The 26,280-nt window shown below is 53.4% G+C and overlaps 2 protein-coding genes across 5 annotated transcripts in view; one reads left to right on the top strand and one right to left on the bottom strand.

Moving 5' to 3' along the window:
• The window catches only part of PSAP (prosaposin), a 30,177-nt gene extending 19,985 nt beyond the window's left edge, over positions 1–10,192 (top strand). The window contains exons 7-14 of the mRNA XM_005602450.4: positions 558–614; positions 4,504–4,635; positions 6,225–6,317; positions 6,648–6,834; positions 6,919–7,076; positions 7,366–7,446; positions 7,758–7,865; positions 9,073–10,192. Coding sequence (XP_005602507.1) covers positions 558–614; positions 4,504–4,635; positions 6,225–6,317; positions 6,648–6,834; positions 6,919–7,076; positions 7,366–7,446; positions 7,758–7,865; positions 9,073–9,108 — 852 coding nt within the window. The 3' untranslated portion in view covers positions 9,109–10,192. The remainder of the gene's footprint in view (positions 1–557; positions 615–4,503; positions 4,636–6,224; positions 6,318–6,647; positions 6,835–6,918; positions 7,077–7,365; positions 7,447–7,757; positions 7,866–9,072) is intronic.
• A 377-nt stretch (positions 10,193–10,569) lies between these two features.
• CDH23 (cadherin related 23) overlaps positions 10,570–26,280 on the bottom strand; it is a 77,399-nt gene continuing 61,688 nt past the window's right edge. For 2 of the 4 annotated variants that reach the window (XM_070226815.1, XM_023644557.2), the window contains 20 exons: positions 25,624–25,848; positions 24,876–25,045; positions 24,515–24,652; positions 23,390–23,509; positions 21,606–21,783; positions 21,249–21,460; positions 19,081–19,272; positions 18,815–18,928; positions 17,985–18,114; positions 17,631–17,882; positions 17,390–17,551; positions 15,490–15,746; positions 15,018–15,115; positions 14,477–14,597; positions 14,315–14,394; positions 14,139–14,179; positions 13,905–13,965; positions 13,285–13,414; positions 12,960–13,082; positions 10,570–11,575 (listed from right to left, as the gene is read on the bottom strand). In XM_070226815.1, coding sequence (XP_070082916.1) covers positions 11,249–11,575; positions 12,960–13,082; positions 13,285–13,414; positions 13,905–13,965; positions 14,139–14,179; positions 14,315–14,394; positions 14,477–14,597; positions 15,018–15,115; positions 15,490–15,746; positions 17,390–17,551; positions 17,631–17,882; positions 17,985–18,114; positions 18,815–18,928; positions 19,081–19,272; positions 21,249–21,460; positions 21,606–21,783; positions 23,390–23,509; positions 24,515–24,652; positions 24,876–25,045; positions 25,624–25,848 — 3,131 coding nt within the window. In that variant the 3' untranslated portion in view covers positions 10,570–11,248. Of the gene's footprint in view, positions 11,576–12,437; positions 12,543–12,959; positions 13,083–13,284; positions 13,415–13,904; positions 13,966–14,138; positions 14,180–14,314; positions 14,395–14,476; positions 14,598–15,017; positions 15,116–15,489; positions 15,747–17,389; positions 17,552–17,630; positions 17,883–17,984; positions 18,115–18,814; positions 18,929–19,080; positions 19,273–21,248; positions 21,461–21,605; positions 21,784–23,389; positions 23,510–24,514; positions 24,653–24,875; positions 25,046–25,623; positions 25,849–26,280 lie in introns of all 4 variants that reach the window. The other 2 variants (XM_070226830.1, XR_011423123.1) reach the window with 2 other exon arrangements.

The raw sequence follows: 26,280 nt of genomic DNA, 5'->3' as shown, positions 1-26,280 counted from the left end.
AGGAGATTGGAGGACCTCATTTCTAAGGGCCTTTGGAAACATTTTCTTCTTTTTTGTTTACCAAACAACTTTTCTTTTTTGTGAGGAAGATTGGCCCTGAGCTAACGTTTGTTGCCAGTCTTCCTCTTTTTTTTTTTTCTCCCCAAAGTCCCAGTACATAGTTGTGTATCCTAGTTGTAAGTCCTCTAGTTCTTCTGTGTGGAATGCTGCCACAGCACGGCTTGATGTGCGGTGTGTAGGTCCATGCCCAGGGTCTGAACTGGCAAACCCTGAGTTGCCGAAGCAGAGTGTGGAGTGCACGAGTTTAACCGCTATGCCACTGGGCCAGCCCGAGGAAAACCTTTTCAAGATACCTTTTGCACACGTTTTCCTATAAGGTATAGAATAGTCAGATCGCGATTTTTATCTTACTAAAACTTGCCCAGAGCCGACACATACAGGACTCTTCTCTTGGAAACTTGCCTGATGACCTCCTGTTGACCCTGTTGGGAGTGCTGGGTCTTTGGTGTGTGATTGCAGCAGTGGCTTTCACTAACAGTCTCTTTCTCTCTCCCCAGTGCAAGAACTATATCAACCAGTATTCTGAAATTGCCGTCCAAATGATGATGCATATGGTAGGTGGCAGGGGATGCTCCTTGTTACCATTTTTCTTTGTCTCAAGCTTGGTGATTTCCAGGAATTTTGAAAATTATATGATTTAGTTTCTCTTTTTTCCCTTCGAGTACTGAATAGGGCCAGAATGATCCCTCTGTGACCTGCAGACTCTCCACCTGTAACTCAGTGCCTCCCCTTTGCCTTCCTCAGCTGGAGGGAAGGCTGAAGCAGCCTGAGCCCAGGACTGCCCTAGTGGCTTCCTGGCTTCTCTCTGCCTGTGCAGATGTGAGCTGGCTATCAGATTTCTAGCATCTGGCTTTCACCCTGGGACCGTGGGAATAGTCTGCTCTGTAGCTAGGCCAGGCCTGAGAACTGCTGTGTTGCAGCCTGAGTTCTGAGAGTGGGAGAATCCCGCCTCCCAGAGTTGGTCCTGCGCCCTGCAGCAGTGTTAGCTGTAACACCTGCACCTGCTTCTGATGCCTCCACCTGGTAGGGGCATTCCTTCATCACTGGAGGCAGAAAATAGTGATCTGTGAAGTGAGATAGCTGGCTCCGTGCAGAAAAGTACTGTACAGAGCAGGTGGACGGGAGGTATTCTTACATGGGGCACATGCACTGGCCTCCTGAGATCTAATTTGCAGGAGTTGAGGACTAGGTTGCAAATTTTTCTCTCTGTCACTGCTGACTTTCTGACTACATTGAGATTGGCCTCCAGTCCTTGAGTTTGTTCTCTAATCGGGTCAGCAAACGATAGCCCACCACCTGTTTTTGTAAGGTCTCATTGGAACACGGGGCTGCGTGGTTTGTGCTACAGCAGCAGAGATGAGACCTTACGGTCTGCAAAACCTAAAAGATTTATTTACTCTTTGTCCCCACTCTGAGTGCTCAAGGACTCCATCCAGGCACAAGAGAGTTTATTTGGGGTCATTATTCATACCCTACCTTGTTCTAAAAACAGTTTAAAAGCAGCTTACAAAGGTGTGCAGCTAGACTGGGGACAAATAAACCTTTGACGTGACTTTATCTGGTTACGTGATTGCTCATAGCTAACTAAAAAAATAGTTTTCTTGTTATAAAAATTATACTGCATAGACATTTTTTGAAAACATGGAATTTACTTACCAAATCAAAAATCTATTGGGGTTTTAAAAAATATCAGTGGGGTCAGATTTTATATAGTATTTCAAACTTTGTAGTTTGCATTTTTGTCTAAAAATGTATTGGTCATTAAATATTCTTGTACAAATGATTTTTAAGTGGCTGCATACTATTCACTGTGTGGATAAAACATAATTTATGTTACCAATCTCCCATGGCTGGATGTTTAGCTCATTTTCATGTTTGCCCTTGAGATAAAAAGCATGATGAACATCTTTACGGTCAAGTAGATACATAGGCACTTCTCTGTTTTTTCCTTTAGTATAGGTAAAACTGGGATTGCTGAATCAAAGGGCAAGGCTTTTGATATACTGTCAAACCAGCCCACCAGGCTGACATTTGACCACCTGGGTGTGGATTGCCTGAACCTGGGCAGTGGAGAGTGTGGTTCGGGATCCCTGACCCCTCTGGGTATATTTTATATTATAACACACACCCCTAGTTTGGGCAGCCCTGTGTCTTGTTCCATTTTGCTGCTCATCACCAACCCGAGGTTTGTCAACATTTTGAGGTTAGGCTTTTGAGGATGGAGAGCTGTTCATAATGTGGCGTTTTCTGTGGACCTGCTGCCCAGTGTTTTGAGCATGATTTGGTGTGTCAGGGACATGGGAATGGAGCACACACAAGCTGGGCAGTGTGGTCTGTCCCCCGAGGGCCCGGGTAGCTCTCAGGGCCCCCTTGTACACACAATGGTAGGAACAAGGTAGGTTGCTGACATGTGACTGAAAGGGCATTTCCCTTAAACTTCTGGTGACATCCTTACACCTGGTTAACTGCTTGATTATTGTTATTTTAATTTTTTCTTAACTGTTGTGTCCTTTCCTTTCTCTTATTTTCATCTCCGATTTCCTGTTTTTTTGTTCAACAGCAGGATCAGGTATGTGATGGGAATTTGCTTGTAGTAGCGGTCTGCTGCTTCTCGTAGTTCTTTGCTCACCTCTTGTGTATGGCATGATCAGCTCTGACAGATACAAGGAATGAGAGCAAAGGGCAGGGTCCCTCTCTGTTAATAAATATGGTTGGCGGGGGAGCTTCTGCGTCTCTCCCCTGTGATTCAGCACTTGAGGTGTTGGGGGGGGGGTCTCATCTCCCCTTCAGGGGGCCAGAAAATGAGCTAGCAGAGCCTTGTACTCTGGTCAAAATCAGTGCCTAGCCGACCACGTGCAGGCCACCAGTATGATGATGGGGAACCATGGGTGGCCCTGGAGATATGCCTCAGCTTCCTTCAGTGTAGACCTGACTTCCGGTGGGACACCTTGTTTCTGTCATGACTCGAGAGAGCATTGCATGTCTTTAGTCCTGTTTTTCATAACCCCAGAAATGCTTCTGCTGCATGAGCAAGTCATTTGCAAATAGCGAGCAGACTGTTCCCCTGTCTGTTGGATCCAGAGAGTTGGAAACAATCTCTTGATTGTGGCTTTTGCCCCTCTGGGTGATGGGGTCCTGGGGGTCTTGGAGTCAGATCGATCAGATGGCTCCAGAGCCAGGCCGTTGGTGGCATAATATGGGGACTAAGCCCCGGACTGTACTTACTGAGCCAGTGCCCTTTTGGAGCTGTCCTGACATTGCCCCCTCTGAGCACTGGCATCTGTCTCTAGGATTAGAGTTCACAATTTTCAAAGGTATTTTGAAGTCTAATGGGAGAGGACTTTGGCTGAAATATCTGAATTTTTACCTAGGCCGTCTCAAGGAGTTATAGAACAAAGCTGATCTGAGACAAAGCAGCCACACACCTCCTGAATCTTTGTCTTTTTTCTAAAAAGCTTGCTGTATCTTTGGCCCCATTCTGATTTTCCCCTGTTCTTAAAGCGTGCCAAAGCATATTCTTAGTATATGCTTTCCAACCTTATTTAATTCTAGAGCCCTCTCAGTAGTGAACAAGATGAACTGTAGCCATGGTCTAACTCTCTTCCCTTAACAGGTCTCATCTTTAGCATCCTGTTTCTGCTGCTTTATGGCTTGGTGGTGGGAGGGAAAAGCCATTAGGCCAGGGCTAGTTGCTGGTTGCATTTGGTTTACACAAAGCATGTATACTTTTCTTGCTCTTGGCCATCATAGTGAAATGGTCAAGATGTTGTCCAGACTATCTAGTTCTCTGTGGTTTGGTGTCTGGATGGAAAGGGGATCTATCTAGAGACTGTGGGACTTGAAAGGATTCGTCAGTTTGGGAGATTGGGTTTTTGTGTGTCCTGTGTGCAATTGTGAACATAGAATGTGGTTTTTAAAAAAGCCAACATTTCCCCTTAATGCATCCTTTTAAATGGTCCTGCCACTGAAAGATCCGGTGTGGTTTTATTTCTAACACTTTTGGCTTTCTGTTAGTTTATGGGCATAGTAGTTCCTCCTCTAGAAAGAACATATAGCTTACTTCCTACTGAGAGTGAACCAGCTCAGCCGAAAAACAGGTTCTCGAGCAGGCCGGGCGTCCTTGGAGGCGATCTGACTGCCTGTCAGAGATGCCGGGCCGTTTACTGCCCCGGCGTGCTTCCTGGTTGGAGCAGAGACAGTGGTTCTGTCTGATCTCCCTTCAGAGCTTTGTGTGGCCTCTTCCCCAACGTGAAACGGGTACACCTGCATTTGCATGAGCCCCTTTAGATTTAATACAGACTCTTTGCCTGTCTGGGGGGCAGTCAGCCTTGACACTGGGACCAGGGTGCTCCTCCAGCACCCCAACCTTTGTGTGTAGAGAGTGGTCCTGAGGGGTGGTGGCTGCAGGCCTGCATCTGACTGCTTTTTCTGTGCTCTCTTCAGCAACCCAAGGAGATTTGTGGACTGGTTGGGTTCTGTGACGAGGTGAAGGAGATGCCCCTGCAGACTCTGATCCCTGGCAAAGTGGTCTCGGAGAACGTCATCCCTGCCCTGGAACTGGTGGAGCCCATTAAGGTACCTGGTGTCATTGTTTTGTACTGACCCAGACTCTCTGACACCCTGCCTCTCCATGTGTGTCACATCCTGCGAGGCACACACCTTTTTGTTTCCCTGCCTGGTTCCTAAAGGTATTTGAGTTTGAGACCATTAGTTTATGGTATTCCCTATACTAATGCAGCAGCACCTCCACCCTCCCCACCCCCCCCCCGCCCCCCCCCGCCCCAGCACAGTGATTCCCTTGGTTAGAAACCCAAGTTCTCGTGGGATCAAGTCCACAAATTTAGCCTGCCATTCAAGACCATTTTTCAGTACCTGGCTCCAACCTGACCTTTACCAGTGTGCTTTCTGTGGCCCACACATGGCCGTGGTACAAACTTGATATTCCTAGCACATCCCCAGGTGTGCAGAAGCTTCTCTGGGTGTGCTGCCTGTGTGTGCACGGGTGTCTTTTTTCCCTAGCCCCCTTCACTTGGTACAGATCCTCCTTCATTCCATAATGAGTTTGTCTTCAGCACATCTTATGGGCTAGGCAGTGTTTTAGAGGTTGAGGCCTACGGCAGTTCACCTACTGTGGCGAACAAAATTGTCCTGGTGTTCCTGGGGGCCCGGCCCATGTGAGCTCTTATCACATGGCTCATGCATGCACTTGTTCCAGAACTTCACGTGTCACTTGACCTCCAGCTGTCTCATCCCCTTGTCACTTGACCTTCAGCTGCCTCATCTCCTTTTACTGTCTTCTCGCAGCGTGTGGACCACAGGAAGGAAGGGTTAAGTATCCGATGGAGTTGGGGAAACACTGCTGCCTCGCCCCCCCCCCCCCCCCACTGAGATGCTCATAGGCCCTGGCCCACCTTGCTGACTGAATTAATGGCCGGAGAAAATGAAGGAGAGTTATAGCTTGTACTCTAGCCACATATGACTACTTAAATTTAAATAAAATTAAACATTTAGAAGTTCAGTTCCTTGGTAAATTAGCTACATTTCAAGTGCTCAATAGACACACGTGGCTAGTGGCTGCCGTATTGGACAGCAGAGAGAGAGAATGTTTCCACTGTCACAGCAGGTTCTAGTCAACAATATTACTTCATTAAAGTAGGCTCTAGAATAGCACTCTCAGGTGCTGAGACCTGAAACTCAAAAGCAGCCTGAAATGTGTTTAAAACTCCGTGTTCTAGATAGTGGACCGTGAATCCTCTCTCTGCTCCTGCTCCCCATCCCCCTCCCCAAAACGAACGCTGGATGGTGAAATGGTTGTGGCCAAACACACCATCATATGGACAGCTCTTTGTGGGCGGAGAGATGCTTTCACTGCTTGTGTCTCCTAAGTGTACGTTCCTGGGTTTTGGTGGGCTGTGGCGGGAGGAGCGGGTGGAGGTAGAGGATTGGGGAAAGGGACAGGTCTCCACCAAATAAAAGCAGGAGGGCCTGGAACTTGGACACAGGAGGAAACCACACATTATTTTGAATTCAGTAGGAAGTGGCCGTTTGTGTGATGCTAACCTGTCCCTGGCCTCAGTGTTCCCTCTCCTGTCAAGGAGCAGGACCAAGGAGCGGGTGAGGTGAGAGTCTCAGCATTAAAGTGTTCTCCTTTTCCCCCTTCACAGAAGGACCTGGTCCAGGCGAAGGCCGATGTTTACTGCGAGGTGTGTGAGTTACTGGTGAAGGAGGTGGTCAAGCTGATCGACAACAGGACCGAGGTATGTGCATTTCCAGAATGCTGCCCTCCTGGCAGAGAGGAGCTCTCCTGTCTGTTGAGCCAGAACAGCCTGGCGGGAGAACCCACAGAAGAGGTGGGCTTGGCTCTTGCTGGTGTTGGACACCAGCCTGGGAATCTGTACAGCCACTTCCCACGAGTGGATCCCTCCAGGCTGGGGCCAGAGGTGGCCACTTTGCCCTGCTCTGTAGCTCCAGTCTTTTGGGGGAGAAAACACCACCTTGCTGTTGGCTGGGTTCCTGGTCATATTAGTATTTTCGAATCTCTCCCACCTTCCCATCTTCTCATGTGATCCTCTTGTCTTGTGTTTCAGGAAGAAATACTTCGCACTTTGGATAAAGTTTGCTCAAAATTGCCCAAATCCTTATCTGAGGAGTGCCAAGAGGTGGTGGACACTTACGGCAGCTCCATCCTGTCACTCCTCTTGCAGGAGGCGAGCCCTGAATTAGTGTGCAGATTGATCCATCTCTGCTCCCCCCAGGAGCTGCCTGCACTGACTGGTGAGCCTGGTGGGGGTGAGGCTGGCTGGCCCCCCTTGGGTTTGGGGGTACCTGCCAGCACTGAGCCTGTGCTTGCTTGCGTAGCACACGTGGCTCAGCTGAAGGACGGTGGCTTCTGTGAGGTGTGCAAGAGGCTGGTTAGCTATTTGGACCGCAACCTGGAGAAAAACAGCACAAAGGAGCAGATCCTGGCTGCTCTTGAGAAAGGCTGCAGCTTCCTGCCTGAGCCATACCAGAAGCAGGTACGCCCTGGGCTGCTTTGGCCAGAATGTCAGACCTGCTTAGGGAATGCTGAGGCTGGGTAGCTCGTTGATTGCACCCCTGACTGAAGTTTTGAGGGAAAACCAACCATTTCTGCCTCCAGGCATGGAATCCAGGGTAGGTGGTGGGGCATTTGGGAAGGGAGGCCCTGGGCCCGCCGAGCTGGCACTGTCCGGGCTTCTTATAGAAGAACACGTCCAGCGCCCCTGCTTATGTCTCCACTCTGCTTGGGCACACCTGGACCTGGACCCGTACCTGTTTACTCCACAGTGTGATCAGTTTGTGACTGAGTACGAGCCCGTGCTGGTGGAAATCCTGGTGGAGGTGATGGAGCCATCCTTCGTGTGCTTGGTAAGTTCTGCTGGGCAGGGTGGGCTCTCGGGCGCTGTAGCCTGGGGGAGCTGCATGGCCCCTCCAGGGGTCCTCTGAGATGTTTGACCGTGGGGCAGAGTCTCTGGCATGCATGCGGGAGAGCCAAGAAGACAGAGAGCCAGGCTTTTAGGCCCCACCACTTGACTTAGCAACCCTAATTGTTTCTGAAACTGCGTGTCAGAGCTCTGATCTAGCTGGTTCTTCTAGCAGCTGATAATCTCAGTTTTGAAAAGGATTAGTTGAGTGGATCTAATTCTTCCCTCTTCTTTTGCCCTTTTTTCACCATATAGAAAATTGGAGCCTGCCCCACAGCCCATAAGCCTCTTTTGGGAACTGAGAAGTGTGTCTGGGGCCCAAGCTACTGGTGCCAGAACATGGAGTCAGCTACCCAGTGTAATGTGAGTAGTGAGCATCTGCTCCTCAGGCCTACCTTGCCAGCTGGGCACCTTGCCTGAAAATCCTGCTTTAATGGGAGCCTCAGTGATTGGCCTTCTACCTTGTCTTAATGTCAGGGAAAAAACTGAGGCCCAGAGAGGCAATTAGGCTTACTTGTGGCTGCCCAGCATAGGCAGGACTAACTCCATTTTTCTCTGAGGTGTGAGGAGGAGGCTGGATATTCTCTAGCACTCTTTGCTTCTTGGTTTTGCCTTCATTTCCCTTGTGACAGGGTCAGATTTGCACAAGGTCGCCCCAGGGATTACATAAGGCCTCTTGGATTCATTGTCCCCATTCTTACACAAGTCCTGCTGCCCCCTCGGGTTACATCAGCCCTGGCTGGAGCCTGGCCTGAATCTTCACCTGGGGCCAACCAGAGCTCTTCTTGAACAGCCCTGAGAGTTGGCACCTCATCAGCAGCTCCAGGGTGCTGTGGCATTCTCCTAGCTGGGCAGCCACCAGTTGGGTGACCCACACTGCTTTCCTGGGTTGGGGATGTTTAGACAAGCTGCTTCCATTACTTAATGTTCCTTTGCGTAACTTTTTCTTCCTCATGGGGGTTCCTTGTGACCAGTGGGGCCTCACTGTGCCATGTCAGAGAGGTTGCATTATCTTGGGCCACTGGCAGGGAGGGGTGGCGAGGCCCACCCTGCCCTGTCCAGCTCTTTCCTCCAGCCAGGCCCCAGCCCATCTGCACCATCACCCCCACTCCCGCCCACAGCATGGTCAGTGGTGGAATAGGTTTCTGCTGCTGTCCTGGGCAAATGTGCCCTGGGTCCATTTCTCAAGCCCGAGCTGGTGCGTACCTCTGACTCTCGGGTGAGCAGTTCCGCCTTGGGGGCCTCTGTACAGCTTACCAGCTGCATGCTGGCCCCAGGCGTGTAACGGGGTAAAGAGTCCTGGGCCCCACCTGCGTGGGTGCTCATTTGCAGAACACAGGAGTGCTTGCCTCTGCTGCTCAGGACTCCTGCCTTGTGACGCCCCAGAATGATGGTCACATACTCCCTGGTTTTAAAAGAGGTACTGTCCTGGGTCTTCAGCGATTGCTGCCATCCCTCCTATGTAAGACAAGATAACAGGTCCCCGTTTTGGGTGATGTCTCATGCACTATTGGGCCAGGAATGGAGTTTGTCATCTGAAGACTAAACCCAGTTTCTTCTCTCCTGTCAGGCTGTCGAGCATTGCAAACGTCACGTGTGGAACTAGAAGGAATGTTCCATCTTGGAGAAACTGCAGCATCTTTTCCTACTTGTGTGTCTGGGGGAACGAACACAGCTCTGTTGACTTTGTTATAAAAATAGGACCCCCTTTCCCTCACTCCATTTATCATCTCCCTTATTGTAGCATTGCTGTCAGCGCAGGAGGCACCCAGGCCTGCCGCTGACATAGCTGCCTCAGTGTCCCTTTTCTCTGCTAGACAGATGATGACATACTGTGTACTGGAGGTCTGTCAGTCTGCTCTTGCATGGTGGTTACCTGGAGGAGGAGAGGGGGCTCTGGCTGCTGGCATGAGCCAGAGCTGCTTGACAGAGGCCGTCCATCCTCTTGGCTGGGGCCTTGTTCGGAGGCCTCCACCTACCCTAAGGAGGGCCCTCTCCTTCCTGGGCCTGTTGGCTGCTGTACAAAGAAGCAAAACAAAGGCTGTTTTATATGAAAGATTAGATGCTCCGAACATTCAGGATTTTTAAGCAGCATAGTTCTCACTGCAGTAGAGGTTTTGGAAGCAGCTACTCAGGAGACCTGGGTGGGGCTGGGGTTCGCTGTCCCTGGGTCAGCCTTTGATTCCGCTTTCCTGTGTCTTTCCTGCTGCCTCCTCATTGGGGTTGTGTGGGTGTGGGGAGGAGGGGGCAGTCCGCCTGACTGTAACCTGCTGGCGCTCTGTGGAGGTCCTGTGGGCCTGGCTTGTGTGTGAGCATTTGGGACAGTGCTGACCACCTCATGCTTGCTCTTGTGTCCACCTGGCTGCTGAGGCCCTTCTGTGTCTCTGCGCTGCTGCCCACCATTGCTCTGGGCAGTCAGTCCCCTCCCCTCTGACCCTCGTTTCGTAGATGTTCTTTTTGACCTTCAGTAAATGTGGATGACACGTCATGAGCCCCTGGCTACCGGGTGGTGGGCCTGCTCTCTGGGGACCGTGGCTGCCGCTCTGCTGCTTCTCCTGTTTGGCTCCATCTTCTGTTCCACTTCTGGTTGCCAGGAAACAACGAGATGCAGTTGCTGTAAGACTTAATGATTTTTTTGTTTGTTTTGCACTAAAGGTTCTGTGATTTAACAATAAAATCTGTCAGCCAGACCTGGGCCTGAGTGTTTCTGTGCCACCTCAGCCAGAAGAGTTTGGATTTGGATTAGCTCTGAGGCCGTGGGCCCGTAAGTGCCCAGCATTCCTATGGCCCCCCTTGGCCAGACAAAGAAAGTGAAGTGGGTAAAGAAAATCCCACCTGGTGGTTCTCCCTGAGAGACCCAGGGCCAGCAGTGGGTCAGGGGAGCACCGGAAGGCTGGGCCCAGATCTACCCTGCCTTTCACCCTCCCGCGGCCGGGCCAGCCACATGGGTAGTTTACCAGAGTTGGAGCATATTGCTGGTTCCTGTGAGTTGCTTTTCTTTTTAAAATTCAGACCCTTACAGAAACGTTCAGTGAGTACCAGTTAAACAAAACCAAGGGGAAAAAAATTGAGGGAATAACTTAGTTTAAAAAAAGGAATACACACGAACACGTGACATTCAAAACCCAAGGGAACATCAGTCATTTCTCTTTATGAGCTGGGCACATTTGGGAAGCCAGTGATCTGCAAAGAACTCAGTTCGCTGACATTGATCTTGTCCATGTGAGGAGGCAGGGATCACTTACTGTCCCCACCTGGGTGTCCAGCCAGGGATGTGGCAGAAACGCACTGGGACTTGAACTGAAGTTGAGGAGTCGAGCCCAGCACCCCCTCCCCGCTGCTGGGCTGCTGCGCTGTGTGGGGGACGGGATGGGACGACAGTGTACGGGGGCGGGGAGGGGAAGAGGGTCTCCTTGGCTTCTTCCAGCTCAGCCTGGGCTGAGTTCGTCCTCAGACTCCTGGGCCCTCAGTGACCCCCCTTACCTTGTCCTTAGACACTTAACATTTTTGTTTGGTTTTCTTAAAAAAATAACAAAATTTTATGAAGGTAGAGAGCAGATGCTGAATGAGCGTTGGGCAAAAGTGGAAACTGAGCAGCTGATGCAGGCCGCTGCTGCCGGGCCAACCCAAGGTCGGACACCCAGGGCTGGCCTGGGGAGGGGCCCACACCCTCGGTCCTGCCCTGCCTTTGCCCTGGGGGCCGGGAACAGGCCCTGCTCACATCAGCAAGGCCCCCCCCCATCTCATCATAACTCAGTGATCTCCAGGGGACTCTCCATGATGACATCGCGAAGCTTGTGCAGGGGTGTGGATTTGGCGGACTCTGTGCGGGCGTTGCGCTCGAAGGCGCTGGCCTCAGCGGCCGTCAGGGTCTCCAGCGAGCGACCCAGGCCCTTCTGGTCATCCTCGGGCAGGCTGTTGAGGTCAGTGGCCAGCAGCGTGCCCGTGCTGCCATGCACCATGTGGATCCCATCCGGCCCCTTGAGCTCTGTCGGTGGCTTGTGGCAGAAGCGCAGGCTGCCCTGGCCAGGGCTGCACTCTCCTGGCTCCTCCTCCAGCTCAGTCGGGATCAGCTGCAAGAGGCCATGACCCCCAGTGGCTCAGAGATGTCCCCCCCACATGCTCAAGGCCATGCTCAAGGGGTGTGCAGATGGTCGCCCCAGGGTCACGCCTGCTGTGCACCTCTTTCCTCCCTACTGCATACAGGGAACCCTAGGCTTGCCCCACAGCAGACCTGTCCATCCTCTTGACAGTGTTTCTCAAACTGGGTGCTAAGGGAAACAAGATACTTAAGGTGCTAAAGATGTGTTCTCTGGAGTATAGGCTTCCTATGAGAATCTTTTTCTCTATTTGATCTATAAAGAGCCTGTGATGTAATTGAGTACCTGGGTTTGTTGCCAAGTTGGCCTCAATCTGGGTCAACTCTAATTGTGGCCAGGTAGAACGTGTCCCCAGGTGATGTTGGAGGAGATTAATGGGGTGTAGCGGAGACTTACAAATGGAGCTTTTGTCCTGTGTGGAACTATTCAGCTTAGCCTATTCTAGTTGGGATTGTTGGCCCAGCTGGAAATCTGGGTTTTTAGATAAAGTCACTTTTTAAAGTGTTGGCATAATCACTGCAGGTAAACAAACATATGTACACCTATTTGGCTCTACAGCCAGTTTCTTAAAGTGACATTACCCCTCAGAGATACCCTTTTGGGCTTCCTCAAGTCTGAGAAACACTGCCTTGGTGCCCACCCCATCCCTGAGAAAGCCCACTGCGGAGCCTGCTGCCTGACTTCCTGGATGCCCACCTGTTGCTGTCTTTGGCCCTGGCTGTTGAGCTCCAGAGACTGAGAGGGATAAGGGCAGCAGGAGAGTGAGAGAGAGAGAGAGAGAGACAGCACCCCCAGGGCTGGGGCACGGCACACAGCTCCCGGCCCGCCCAGCTACCTCGGAGATGGAGGAGTGGCAGGAGGCAGCTTTTTGCACCATCCGTTGTGCAAAGAGCTTTTTGAGCCGCAGGTAATCCTCCAGGACCACCTTCAGCAGCGAGCCCTGGGGGAGGGAGAGGGTTAACCCCCCACCAAGGCCCTCCCCTGCTTGCCCCACCCCTCACTAACTTGGATGGGATGGGAATGATGGAAGGTGACTCTGGGAGTCTAGGATGCCCAGGTGTCTGATCCTAGGGTGGAGGATCAGGACCAGAACCTAGTGACAGCGGCCAGCCAGAACCCATGTGAGCTCATGCTGGAGCCCTGGCCTCGAGGCCACTGCAGGCTGAAGCAGCTCCTCAGCCTGGGGCCCTGGCCCCTCTTTCTGCCCTGGTGTTCTTGCCCCAGTGGAGGGCAGGTTTAACTGAGCCTAGAGGTTGAGAAAACTGTTGTCCAGGATCCTCCCCAACCCTTAGATCCCCTGGAGTGGGTCCAGGCTCAGCCAGCGGTCTGGGTGCAGGCGCCCCTATGGAGGGCTCACCTTGATGGGCCCCTCTCGAATGATCTGGCCCAGCTTGGCAATGTTGTCATACTCCTGGATGGCTGCCCGCAGGTACCGGTCGTCGTCAGGCTTGACTGCTGCTGGTTCACGCCCAAAAGTTCCCTAGGGAGAGGGGACATTAGCTGGAACAGAGGTAGCATGCACACATGCGTGCATGCACACGCGCGCACGCGCACACACACACAGTAGTGGACCACCTCCCAAAGAACCCAGCTCCTTGGCCAGGGGTGGTGAAGACCTACCCTGCCTCCATCCCGTCCCTCGTGATTGCCCACCCCTGCCTCTGGCCCTGGCCCGTGCTCACGTGGGTGCGGGTGGGGCTGTTCCACAGGTCGGCGATCTCACTCAGGTTCTCCGGCAGGTCGTCCTCGTGCTCGGCCTGGGCGGCCAGCTCCAGGTTTCGGCAGAAAGGATCCAGCCACACGGGATTGGCCCTGCAGGTGGGGAGCAGGGTGGGGTGAGGAGGGAGACTTCAGTGGACTGAGCCCTTGCAGCCTCACCCCTAACCCCTGCCCATTTCCTTGGCCTTTCACGGTAGTGCCTTTCATGGGACTGGGGGTTCTGGGCCATGAGAAGCAGGCCCCTTGCCCGTGGTACCTGTGTCCTCCCCCCTAGGATCCCGCTAGAACCACGACAGGACATGTCAGTCTCACTCAGCTTTGGTGCAGAGGCCTCACTCGGTACCTGGTGACCAAAGTCTGTGCCCCCCTGGAACTTGGGGACCCTTCACAGCTGGGGAGCCCAGCTCAATGACACAGTTTCTGAAGGTGGAGATGGGTGGCTGGCCACCAGGGGGCGCCCAGGCCCCAGGTTTCAGCCACTCTGTTCTTTCATTGCTCGGGAGACAGCAGGGATTTCATCCCAGCTGGGTCCTCGGCAGGCCCCACCAAAGCGCACCAGGCAGGGCTTGGCTACCCTACTCACCCGTCAAAAGAATACTTGTTGGTGTTGGGCATGTCCATGATGTCAATGAAGCCACGATTCCCTGCAGGGAGAAGGGTTGGGGTATGGAGGGGAGGGGTACACCCTGCTGGGGCTGGGGGAGCCTGGGCCCAACCCAGGGCCTGAGCCAGCCTTATGAGGCCTGGGCAGTCACTCTAGGCCCCCAGGGGCTCCTCCTGCCCTCTCTCCTCCCCACCCATCACAGCCCTCACTCACCCGCCGAGCCAGCCACAATGGCTTTGAGCTTCCTCTTGTGTCTGGAGAGAAACAGAAAGGACCTGGTAAGGGAAGCTGGGGCTGGGCTGGCATCTCAGGGCCCAGTGGCCCTCCTGCCTGTGTCTGTAGGAGCAGGCCAGTCAGCTAATGTCAGGGCAGGGGGTAGTGTCACTCACATGGTCCTGTAGTACCAGTTCATGAGGATGAAGAGCATGGCAGCCAGGAACAGGAGAATGGCCAGGACAATGATCGCCATCTGGGGGAAACGGCCAGGCATGAGTGGGCGAGAGCACCCGTGGCAGTGTGGGGGCTGTGGGCGTGGGTGCCACCAGCTGTACCTGCAGGGCAGACATGTCGTCGGGCAGCCGGACAGAGATGGCAGGCTGCACATCCAGGACGTTGTAGTTCCGGAACAGATTCCGCAGCTGTTCCTTGTTCTCGTCAATCATCTGGATCACCCTGGGCGAAGGGCAGGGGCCTCAGCTGCCCTCCTCGGCCATGCCCCGAGAGCTTGCCACACTCAGGCCAGTCTGCCCAGCTCCTACTTTGGACCCCCAAAGTCCACCCCCCACAAGCCTTGCAAGGTTAAAGTCCATGCGGCTCAGTAGCTTTGTATCTTACAGGGCTACCCTCCCTTCGTACAGGACCCGTTTGATCTCACAATCAGTGTAATCTCTCATTTTACGATGGGGAGAGTAAGGCAGACGGGTGGAGCTCTGCTCATACTTCCAAACTGTTCTCTCTACTAGCCCTGCCCACCTCTGGGGGAGAGCCCCACACCTCAGGCCTGAAGGTGTTGTCTGTGCCCCCTTTGGTGGGTCCCCTCCCCACTCCAGGGCAGGGAGGCAGACTCGCAGTCTGAGCACAGACCCTACCCACCGGTCCACATCCAGGATGCGGTTGGTCTCACGGTTCACCACGTGGATGAGCAGCTCTGTCTGTGCGAAGTTCACTCGACCCTTCTTGTCCACGTGGAACTAGGCAAGAAGGGGCATCATGGGGTGTGACAGGAGCAAAGGATGCCATGGGATGGGCAGGGCTCTTCTGGGAGCCCCTGCTGCCCTGCTCTACAATAACTATCACTAGTGAATGCTCACTGAGGACTGAGCACGATGCCAATCGCTTCACAACACTGGGCCCGGCACCGTTCTTTGCTCCATTTTACATATGAGGAAACTGGGGGCCAGAGACCTGGAAGGACTTTCCCAAGGCCACACAGCTAGGAAATGATTGCCGGGGCACATACCCCCTTTCATGCCCCTGACGTCTCTACAATGTCCTGTCCCTCCTTGTGGCCTGGTCCCCCTTCTCCCTCCACTGCCCCTAGCCCCAACTGGCTTCCATGGGGCACCTGCACGTCATCTGTGTTGACAATGGCACCAGTGATGTTGGAGAGCAGGCGGATAAATTCCTCCTCAAAGTCACGCACACGGTCGGGGATCTCATTAATGACGATCTTGACACGCTGGTCATCCCTCAGGATGTAGATGCCGATGACAGCCGTGTCATTATGGCCTGCCAGGTCCCGGGCCACAATGTCCACCACAAAGTAGCCAGGGCTGTAGGCCATGAAGAGGTCGAAGGTGCGCAGGATGCCATCCATGCTCCCTGCAGGAAGAGCCCACAGGCTGGTGCAGCTCAGGGGCCACCCACCACCCCCAAATCCCCCGGAAGGGGCAAGAGCCAGGGGCAGGTGGATTCGTGGAGGGGAGGCAGCATGGGCCTGCAGCAACTCGGGACACAGATGCCTACAGAGCCCAGCAAAGCAAAGATGACAGAGGAGTGGGAATAAGTGACGTGAATGTCCATCTGAAGGGGCAGCAGCGCAGGCTTCAGCTTGGCTGATTATTGTCATGGGAGAGTGCAGCCCGTGCTGCCAGAACCTGCACCTTTTCTAGAGATTTCTAGTGAAATCTCCTGATCTATAACTATTGACCCACGTTTTAATTTAAACACTGCATATTAAACAAAACACAACTATGGGCTGCTCTGGTCCAAGGATGACGAGTATGGGACTCTGCTGTCCCATGTTGGGATACTACGGGACACTTCTGAGCCCCCTGAGTGTCTGTATGTCTCTCTTTCACACACACGTACTTCAGAATTTCACAATCATAGTAGAGAGATGACCAGAGGAGGTACAGCACAGTCTTCTCTTAGAAGACAGTAGACCTGGGTTCAAAATCTGCCACTTTCTAGCTGTGTGACCTTTAGTAAGCTACAAAGCCTCTCTGTGCTTTAGTTTCTTACAATAAGAGCAATGGGAGCTCAGAGGTCAAAGCGATGGTGTCTGGTTGTATGACTGGAAGAGGTAGCGTATGAACTAGATTTTGAAGGATGGTTGAGAAGGAGCATATCTGAAGGCAGAGGTGAAGGGCAAGATGGTGTCCCAGGAAGTGAAGACAAAGGGATCAAAGGCCCAGGGGAGGATGGTGCAGAGCAGGCTGAAGGAATGGTGAGTAGTTCAGCTTGGCTGGGCACAGGGCCCTTAAGGATAGTAGGGGACTGTGGAACCAGAAAGAGGGATTAGGAGGAAGACCTGGCGAACCTTGAGCGCCAGGCCAAGGAGTCTGGATTGGCTCCTGTAGACATGGAGGAGTGTAGAAGGGACTGGGGCTGGAAGTAAGGTAACGGGATACCCACCGGGACACTTTCTAGAACCTGACCCAGAGAGGTGCAGTCATTTACACAGGCAAATGCACACTTGTACTTACAAGTGTGCTTTTTGAATTCTGGTTCCCCAGTGCCCAGCACAATGCCTGAACCAGGGGAGGATGAGGTGCACAAATGGAAAGATAGGTGGATCGATGGGAAGGAGAATGGGAAGATGGACGGATGGACAGATGGGTAGATGTGTGGATGGATGGATGGATGAATGAATGAGAGGAAGGATGGACGGATGGATGGATAGATGCATGCATGCATAGGTGAATGGGTAGACGGATGGATGAATGGGTGGGTAGATGCATGGATAAATAATGGATGGATGAAGAGACGGGAAGAAGGAAGAAAGAAAAGAAGGAAGTGGATGGGTAGATGGAGAGATGAAGAGGTGGACGAATGATTGCTGGCTGGTCAGCTAGATAAATGATGGATGGATGGGTGGATGAATGGAAGGACTGACATGCGGGCTGGCTGGCCAGCCATACTCTGTGGTGTCCACACAGACCCCATCTCCTCCTGACTACAGTCCATGCAGTGACAGAGGGAGGTCTTGGCTGGAGGCCACTCATCTGTGACCAGGCCCCTACCCATGGTGAAAACCTGGCCCATGTCCTCAGAGTCGTTGGCAAGGGCCCGGAAGTAGTGGATGGCCAGGATGCTGTAGAAGACCAGGCTGTTGTTGCCAATGTCTGCATCCAGGGCCAGGACCTGGATCAACTCCGAGCCCACCTTTGCATCAGTGGCCACTCCTGCAGGAATGGGAAAGCAGGTCTAAGTGGTAGGGCAGGGGCCACCCCACACCCTGCGCCCAGGCTCCAGTCCCTGCACCTGCAGTGTACTCAGCCTTGGTGAAGCGTGGCGGCTGGTCATTGATGTCCTCTAGTACAACGCGCACCTCCTGCAGGGTGAGGTCAGTGACCAGGTCGAGGGCTGGAGAGGGCCCACGGGGAGGTGTCCAGCTGCTATTGCTTGAAGCCTTGACGATGAAGGAGAAGACGGCTTCACGCTCCCTGTCCAGGTCCCGCAGCACAAGCAGACGCCCATCGGGATGCAGATGGAAGTTCTTCTCTTCGTTGCCGGCTGAAGGTGGGACCGTGGCACAGGGTGAGAGGGCAGGCCAGAGCACATTTAGGTCATCTCCAGCCCCAGGGTAGGTAGGACACCAGCCCCATTAGGCCCCACCTGCGATGAAGTAGTACACGATGGCATTGGGGCCTTCATCTGCGTCCACGGCGCCTGTCACGTTGCCCACGAGGGTGCCATGTGGGGAGTGCTCAGGCACTGTCAACAGCTGGTACTGGGGGCTGCCTTTCTGCAAGGGGGGAGGAGGATGTCTTCAGGGGAGGCCAAGGGGAGGCCAAGGGAAGGCCCTTCCAGCTTCTGCCAGAAGGCTCTAGGCAGTACTTTTATGGGTGCTGAGGGAGTTTATTGTTCATGCCTTGTGGGGTGAGCAGAACTGCTGTAACCTCAAGGGAGCCAGGGCAGAGCCTGGGAGATGCTAGCTGTGCCCTCAGAGAGTGTTGCCCACTGACACCCTCCCTGGGGGCTGGGCTGGGCTTGGCATGTTCTCTGAAGTATCCAGCACCTGAATGGATGTTTGGATTAGGGCTGACGCTCTCTCATATGCACGTCCATGTGCACACACACTCACACTCACAGTCTCCAGGGAGCATCACGTCCCACGTGCACACAAGAAGGAAAAAACACCCAGTCAGAGAGTCTGAGTCCACATGCCGAGCTCAGCCCCAGCTCAAAAAAGCAGCACTTCCTGGGGGCAGTGTGAGCACTTGGGAGAAGCTCAGCTCCAGGAGCCAGGCATTTTTGTCTGCCGAGTAATGCACTGAAATAGTAGCTGCTCAACAAATATTTGTGCTGTGAAGTGTATGCAGGTTTCTGTGTGCAACCACGTGTGTACATGGCAAAGGGTGCACAGGGGAACCTGTGCACGTGTGTGCTTGCAGGCAGAGAGTCCCTGTGTGGGCATGACTGGCGCAAGGGATGGGTGAGCTCACCGGAGGCCTCACGAAGAGGGGTTCATTGTCGTCGATGTCCTCCAGGGCCACCTGCAGTGGCTGCATCGTCTCGTATGGCACCGGCTGGCCCAGGTCACTGGCCACCAGGATAAGCTGAAGGCAGGAGTGCAATCAAAGGACGAGACTGAGGGCCCCAGGTCACCACTTTCGTAAACATTCTAGGTGGGCAGGCAGGTGGTGGCCCGACGCCCAGGGGAAAGCCCCTCCCTCGGCCCCGCTCCTCGCGCCGGGCCCCGCCCCCTTACGCTGTACACCGCCTGCTTCTCGCGGTCCAGGCGCTGCGCGGTCTGGATGAGGCCGCTAATTGGGTCGATGGTGAAGTACTCCCAGTCCCGGTTGCCCGCCGTCTTCAGAAAGCTGTAGCGCACGGCCCCGTTGAGGCCCTCGTCCTTGTCTGTGGCGTAGACTTCGTACACATTGGAGCGCAGCGGGATCTCCTGGGGGGGTGGGGGCGGGGGTGGGAAATGGCAAGAAGGCTCATGGAGCATCTGAGAGAATCCCAGCTCCCAGGCCGGGATGGAGTTGTTGTCCTTTCTCCTTCGTAGAAGAATGTCCTTGCCGCCTTCCAGCATCCTTAGGAAATGCCTGCCTACTTGGCGGGACTCTGCTGGAGTCTGAGTATCTGCTAGAACATCCCCTCACCCCACCACCAGCCAAAGCCGCCGCCTACTGATGGTCCAGCCTGGGGTGCACCACGCTCCAAGCTCTCTCGGGGTGATCGCCCCTCCCGCCGATCCCATTGCATGCTGAGGTTTAGAAGAGAGAAGGGAGATCCAAAAACTGAGGCCACATACACCCTCTGTTGCCAGGTCTGTCTTGCTGTCTGCTACCCTAATCACAGGAGCTCTGGGTATCCCAAAGTACCACCATCCACCCCATGGGGTACCTGAAAGTGGGGGAGGCAGGTGGGGTGACATGGTGGATAAAGACTGAACACCTGGGTTCTACTCTGTTACTAATTCACAGTGTGACCTGGACAAGTCATTTCACCTCTCTAAGCCTCAGTCTCCTAAATCCCTTGAGTTAAGCAGATTTGAGTTGAGTAGATATCAAAAAATCTAACTGACTCATCCATTGACCCATGATAAGGCCGCCCAGGACACAAGAAAAAGAGCAAGTTTCTCTGCTTTTAGTTGAAAAATTATCAGCTCAGCATGGTTTCACTGTTTATCTTATTGATCATGACAATCAGAAACTCCAAATGGCAGTTATATCTAATTAATAGAAAGTGAGATGACAAATAGATAATTACTTAGCAAATGCTGGTTGTTTGGGAGATACGGAGCCCTTGAAGGGGAAAACTCAGTAAGTGGGGCCTTTGGCGTGGAAAACAACTAGATTATTATTAAATTATATGCTGCTGCATTCCACAGAAAAGATTTGAGGCAGCTTACAAGAATGTATAAATTATAATGAGTGAACAAGTTAAAAAAAATGAGGGTAAATAATAAAAATGGTTGGCAAGAAGATGGACACTTAAGAGGTGGGAGGCAAGGTGTGTGTGCTAAGTCTCTGCAGGATCATTCAAAGTGAGCTGACCCCTCTTGAGCTCCCTAGTGGGCAAAGCAAAGAGGACCACCAATCACTGGAATAGACACAGGTAAAAACAAACCACAAGGGAAAGGTGCAGTGTTTCCTAGAGCGCAGCCATGGGAGAAATTTCTCCCACGGGACCTCAAAGAGGAGAGAGAGTGACAACAAGGACTTAACGCTGATATTCTGAGCTGCGGAGATACGCTGAAGTTTGGGGAGCAAAGAACAAGTGGGAGACACCCCTACTGTACCACCAAGGAGCATTTGGGGCCTGGGTGCTGAGAGGAACGAGGGAGAGGAGACAAAGGCACTCTTTCCTATCTTTACAAGGCACTTTAGGGCAAGGAATGAAAGAAGAATTGGAGAGATTCCAGAGCTCAGCCACTTCCCCTGGTTTCTTATTTTGATGCATGCACATACTCAGCTCCCAGGCTGTCTCCACACTGGTATCAGCAGGAACGACAGACAGAAGGGGCGTGTGTGTTTATTTTGAGACAGGTCTGGGGGAAGTGGGTTTCTGGGGAGACTGTCCTTGGCAGACATCTAGGAGCAAGAGATGGGGCATCTATTATTATTAGTCCCGTTTTGCAGATGAAAAAGCAGACTCAGAGAAGTCACTTGCTCAAAGTTATTGGGCTGGTAAGTGATAGAGTTAGGCTTGAACCCAAGACCTTTTGCTGGCACAGCCCAAATTACTAACCACTGTTCAGTACTACCTTGTGTGGCACTGAGCAAGTCTGACCCCTACTCTGGCCTCAGTTTCTCCACCTTCACAATGGGGGCCCTTTCACTCTCCCAGGCGTGACTGCAGGATGAAGAAGTGGGCTGGCTATTGGAAGGGGGATGTTGGTGGGCAGGAGGCCCCAGGGGACAGCAGTACCTCTCTGATGTGGAGGATGGTGCCGTTGGGTGGGCGCACGAAGATGGGGCGGTTGTCATTGACGTCGATGACCTCCACCAGGAGCATAGTGGTGCCCCAGAGTGGGGGCTGCCCACCATCCGTGGCCACCACGGTCAGGTTGAACCTTTCGTAGGACTGCAGTGGCCGCTTTGTGGTCACCAGGCCTGAGTCTATGTCCACGTAGAAGGCCTCTGGCAGGTGGGGAAGGAAAGCAGGGCATGGCTCCGGCTGAGACATCCTTCCCATCCCTCCTCCCCCTCCTGGCCTGGGGCTGCGGGCATGGCAGTCTGTCCCTCCCACGCCCAAGGCTTCATGGGTGGGGAGCAGGCTACGTACCCACTCCAGGGCCCTCCAGTGAGTAGGCCAACTCCCCATTGGAGCCCTCATCCTGGTCTGTGGCCATCATGGTGATGACTGAGGTACCTGCTGGCTCATTCTCATACACGCTAGTGCTGAACTGGGGTTTGGAGAACTGTGGCCGGCAGTCATTGATGTCCAGTACCTGGATCACCACCTGGAGGGGAGGTTGAGGTCAAAGGTCAGGAGCATACTCCGGGCTACTTCAAGCGACCAGGTCACAAAGGAATAAGCCAGAGTGGATAGTGCCCACTGTTGGAGTCTGACCTCAAACGATTTATTTAATTCCCTGAGCCTCAGTTTCCTGAACTGTACACTGGGGACAACAGTATCTTCTCTCTCCAGGCTTGTGAGGCTTACCTGCGGAGGTGTATGCTAGAGTGGGGTGGTGCATGCTAGAGTGGGATGGTGCATGCTGGAGCGGGATGGTGCATGCTAGATTGGGATGGTGTATACTAGAGTGGGATGGTACATGTGCAGTGCCTGGCCCAAGGAAATGCTCAGCAACTAGTACTGCGGGTCACAGGTCATCTGTGTCCTGGTCCTGAAGCAGGGACCTCCTACTCTGTGTCCTTTGCTCCTTCCCACAGTGGCCCTAAACATCTGACTCTAATCGCTGCACCTTAATGCTGGACTGTGATTCCTCCACTCCCAAAGGCCCCCTCTTGACTGGGATTTGTGGATGGTCTGGCAATTAGCTCTCTCGGCTGACCCGACAGCCCAGGGCAGGTCCTACAGACACACGAGGCCAGGAAGCCTTTTTTCCCTGGCTGCTGTGGCCCTGCCTGCCTGCACCCTCATCAGAGCCCTTCACAGCAGCAATCTTAAGAATGCTTTTCAGTGCACAAAGCACATTCCAACCCCCCACCTTCCTGACTCACCGCCGCCCTAGGAAGGAGAGGTCATCATTACTCCTCTGCCCCCTACCCCCGGCAGACTTGACACCTGAGGCTCAGAGAGGTTACATGACAAATGCGGTGTGCTCAGCTCATGGAACCTCCGTCTTCTGACTCCAAATACTGTGCTTTTCCCAACACAGCACATGTCTGTGTGACAGGGACAGGAGTCAGATATGTGTGAGTGCTCCCACCCCCTCCCCCTCCCTCCTAAAGAGAAGTTGTCTTTGCCCACCCAGACTCTCACCTCTCTGCCCTTTGGGAGAGTTTATTTGGATGGTTAGGTTATTGAGAGAAGTAGAAGAATTGGCAGAAAGACAGGGCTGGAGAAGGCAGAAAGAAGGGGGAAGAAAGAAAGAGCAAGTAAAGCCTCAAGGTGTGGGACCAGATAGAAATGAAGATAGAGCTTAGAAGGTGGATGCTGGCCTCAGAGCAACTGGGTGGATGCTAGCACTGGAATGGGAATGGGGTTGTGAATTTGAACCCTCACTAACGTTCTTTAAGAGACATAAATAAAAAATTGCTTTATCATTACGTTTGGCTGCTGGACTGTGTTTCTTTCACGGGGACACCATGGAGACACTGGGCAGTGGGGAGCCCCAGGCTTTATCTGCGTTACTCCCAGGTATGTTTAGCTGCCTTAGCAGGGGTTTCACACAAGAGATTTCTCCTAGAGAGTCCCTATCCTCTTAAGCCGCAACCATTGGGACCCATTCAGCCAAGCCTTCCCTTCTCCTTCCTGCCACCATGTCTCTGAGGGGATTGGGTGGCTCTGATCCCCTTCTGAGCAGTCATTCTCTAAAGGCTCCACTTGCTGCCTCCACAGCCCAGTCCCCAGTGTCCCTGGCCCAGGCTGGTGCCCCTCACCTGCACCGAATTTTCTCGTCGGTTGCTGGCTGCATCCCCAGGGTTGTCTTTGGCCAAGGCAGTCAGGATATAGTGGTCCTTCTTCTCCCGGTCCAGAGAGGACAGCACATAGATGTCACCCTAGTCGGGGGAGGGTGGTGTCAGGGCCTTCATCAATTCAACAGGTGTTTATTGAGCATCTACTACATGCAAGACAGTGTTCTGGGCTCAGGAGACACAGCACTGAACAGAAGGGACAACAGCTCCTGCCCCACGGAGCTCTCATTCTAGTGGCTCTTCTTGCCCTCACTACCCCAGTCCACCTGGAGATCGATGAACAGTCAGGCTGGACCTGACCAGGTATATATACAGTAGTACTCTATAAATATTCGCTGTTCACAGTGCCAGGCCAGCAGCATATCTGACTGTTCATACCAAGCAGGAGGACAGAACCCTGCTGCAAGGGCAGGGTGCAGGGGAATGTGGGCAGGCAGAGGCAGGGGGAAGGAAAGTCCAGTTCCAGTCCAGCAACTGGGGAAGGTCCCACCTGGCTAGCCACTCGCAGGCCACAGGGCTCTCTCTCTCTCTGTACTGAAAGCAGCAGCTCTGAACCAATTTGCAGACATTTGAAATCATCACCCATCTTTCCTCTTGAGTCTGCTCTCCCGCAAGTCTGAGACTCATGGGAGCTTGGGGGATGCAGTGTAGGGGCTGCTTCCCTCTCCCAGCACCGAGTAAAGGGCCATGTATACAGTAGGTGCTCAAACACTGTGCTCACTTTCTGCAGAGCTTCCTATGCCTCTCTTTTCACAGTTTCAAAAAGCAGTCACATGGACTTGAATCAAGTTTTCTAGTCTGGTGAGGACACATCTCAGAAATTTTTGTCCCACAAAGGGCTAGTACCAAAAGACTTTGGCCACTTCCTTCCATGTCTGCTGGGATAGAAAGGCCACAGTCTACAGGATGTCTGGGGCTCTGAGAACAGGGCTTGCTGACTTGGCTAAAAAGCCTCTGCGGCTACAGATGTCCAGGTGGCAAGACCCAGATGACCACAGGGGGAGGACTACAATATTTTTGGTGGCTTCTCAGCCTATGACCCTGGGCCCTTCCCACTCCCCAAACCCAGGCCCTCCATCACCCGCTTACCGTAACGGGGTTGATGGCAAACTTGCCCTCTCCATCCCCAAGGCTGTACTCAACGAGGGCAAAGTTGCCTGAGTCGGCATCAGTAGCAGTGACTGTCAGGATGACTGTGCCCACAGGCACGTCCTCAAAGACGGCCTCCTGGAGCCCGGCGGGCAGGGAGAGAAAGTGGACCCCAATCAGTCCTAGAGTCTACGCCCCCCCCCAGGAACTCACTGATGCTGAGGACCCAGGACATGAAGCTGCTCATGGGCTGGCCACTCCCATGGGGCTTAGAGGCTGGCAGAGTGGGAGCGGAGGATGCCCAAAGGCCCCAAGGAATGGGCACAGCTCCTGGACCCAACCTGTTGGCCTGGTCACCCACCTGGTAGGAGGGCTGATCAAAAATGGGGTTGTTGTCATTGATGTCCACAATCTCCAGGTAGACAGGGATCTCAGCTGCCCGGGGTGGGGACCCATTGTCTGAGGCCCTCACTGTAAAGTTGAGCCAGTGCACTTCCTCATAGTCCACCGTCCGGTTGGCAATGACCTTCCCTAAGACACAGAGACAACCACTGCCATTTTGGTCACTCCTCACTCATGGAAGCTCTCCAAAGTATGAAGAGAAGGATCTTGAGTTCTGAGGGCAGGTATGGTCCCTTGAAGAAGGAGGGTGGCCAGGCAGCACTGCCCAGTGGCAGGCCAGAGGGCTGAGAGCAACTGGCATCCAGCTGTTCTCCTTACTGGAGGGGTGAGAAAGCTTTTTGCAAGTCAAAGGGATGAACACCAACAAGCAGGACCTCCTCTGAGACTCTGCTCTCTTGGCCTTCTTGTTCCCTCGGTGATACTAATAGTGGGAGCCTGGGTGACGGAGATGGTGGAGTATCCCAAGTTTCCAGCAGACCTCAAAGGGGGCTTCCATCCCAACCTGGGACTAGGCACTCTGTCCCCTCCTCTGGTTTGGGCATCTGGGAGTGACTGGAATGTTGGCCATATTGGATCTGGCCCAGCCCCCTAAGGGGCCATGGTGGGGCCCCAACTGGAGGGTGAGAAGCAGGCCATGGTCCCTCTTGGAGGCCAAGTAGATACAGACACATGTTCCCCAACCCTCCTCTGGCAGATTTCCCACCTACCTGCTGAGGAGTCTTCCAGCTGGACGTAGCCTGGGGGCATCAGGTCCAGCAGCGTGTAGGTGATCAGCCCATTGAGGCCCTTGTCAGGGTCCACAGCTGCCACAGCGATGAGTGTGGTGCCCAGGGTGGCCCCCTCCAGGATCCGCTCTGTGTAGTAGGTGATCCCGAAGGGCTTGAACTGGGGTGTATTGTCATTGACGTCCAGGATGTTGACTGTCAGCTTGGCTGGGTTGGAGGCAGGGGTTGAGGGTGAAGTGAGAGGGCATCAGTGAGGCTGGCTAGGCCTTTTGAAGTCTCAGCCAAGCGCAGAGAGGATGGCAGCATCTCACAGGCCTCCTGGGACCCCCTGAAGCTTGACCCAACCCTTAGGCGGTGGCATGTGACCCTTTCCTCTGGTCTGGTCGCTCACTCTTCCGTAAGGGAAAAGGGCTTGGGTTCTACCAACTGGCTGGTAACCATTGTGGAGCCCCTGGCCCTTGCTGTGCCTCAGTTTCCTAACCTGTGCAATGGGATACCACTAAGATGATCTTTAAGACCCTTCCCATGATTCAGCCTTCTATCTCCTGTCTGAGCTGCTCTCTCTATATAACTAGCCTGGGCCCTTCACCCTCTGAGTGTGGAAAATTGAGGAGATGACCAGGTCTGCCCTTCCTTTCT

The sequence above is a fragment of the Equus caballus genome, chromosome 1, assembly GCF_041296265.1.
Source record: "Equus caballus isolate H_3958 breed thoroughbred chromosome 1, TB-T2T, whole genome shotgun sequence".
NCBI classification, from domain to species: Eukaryota; Metazoa; Chordata; class Mammalia; order Perissodactyla; family Equidae; genus Equus; species Equus caballus.
The sequence above is the reverse complement of the archived record's forward strand: the minus strand, read 5'-3'. Positions and strand labels throughout refer to the sequence as shown.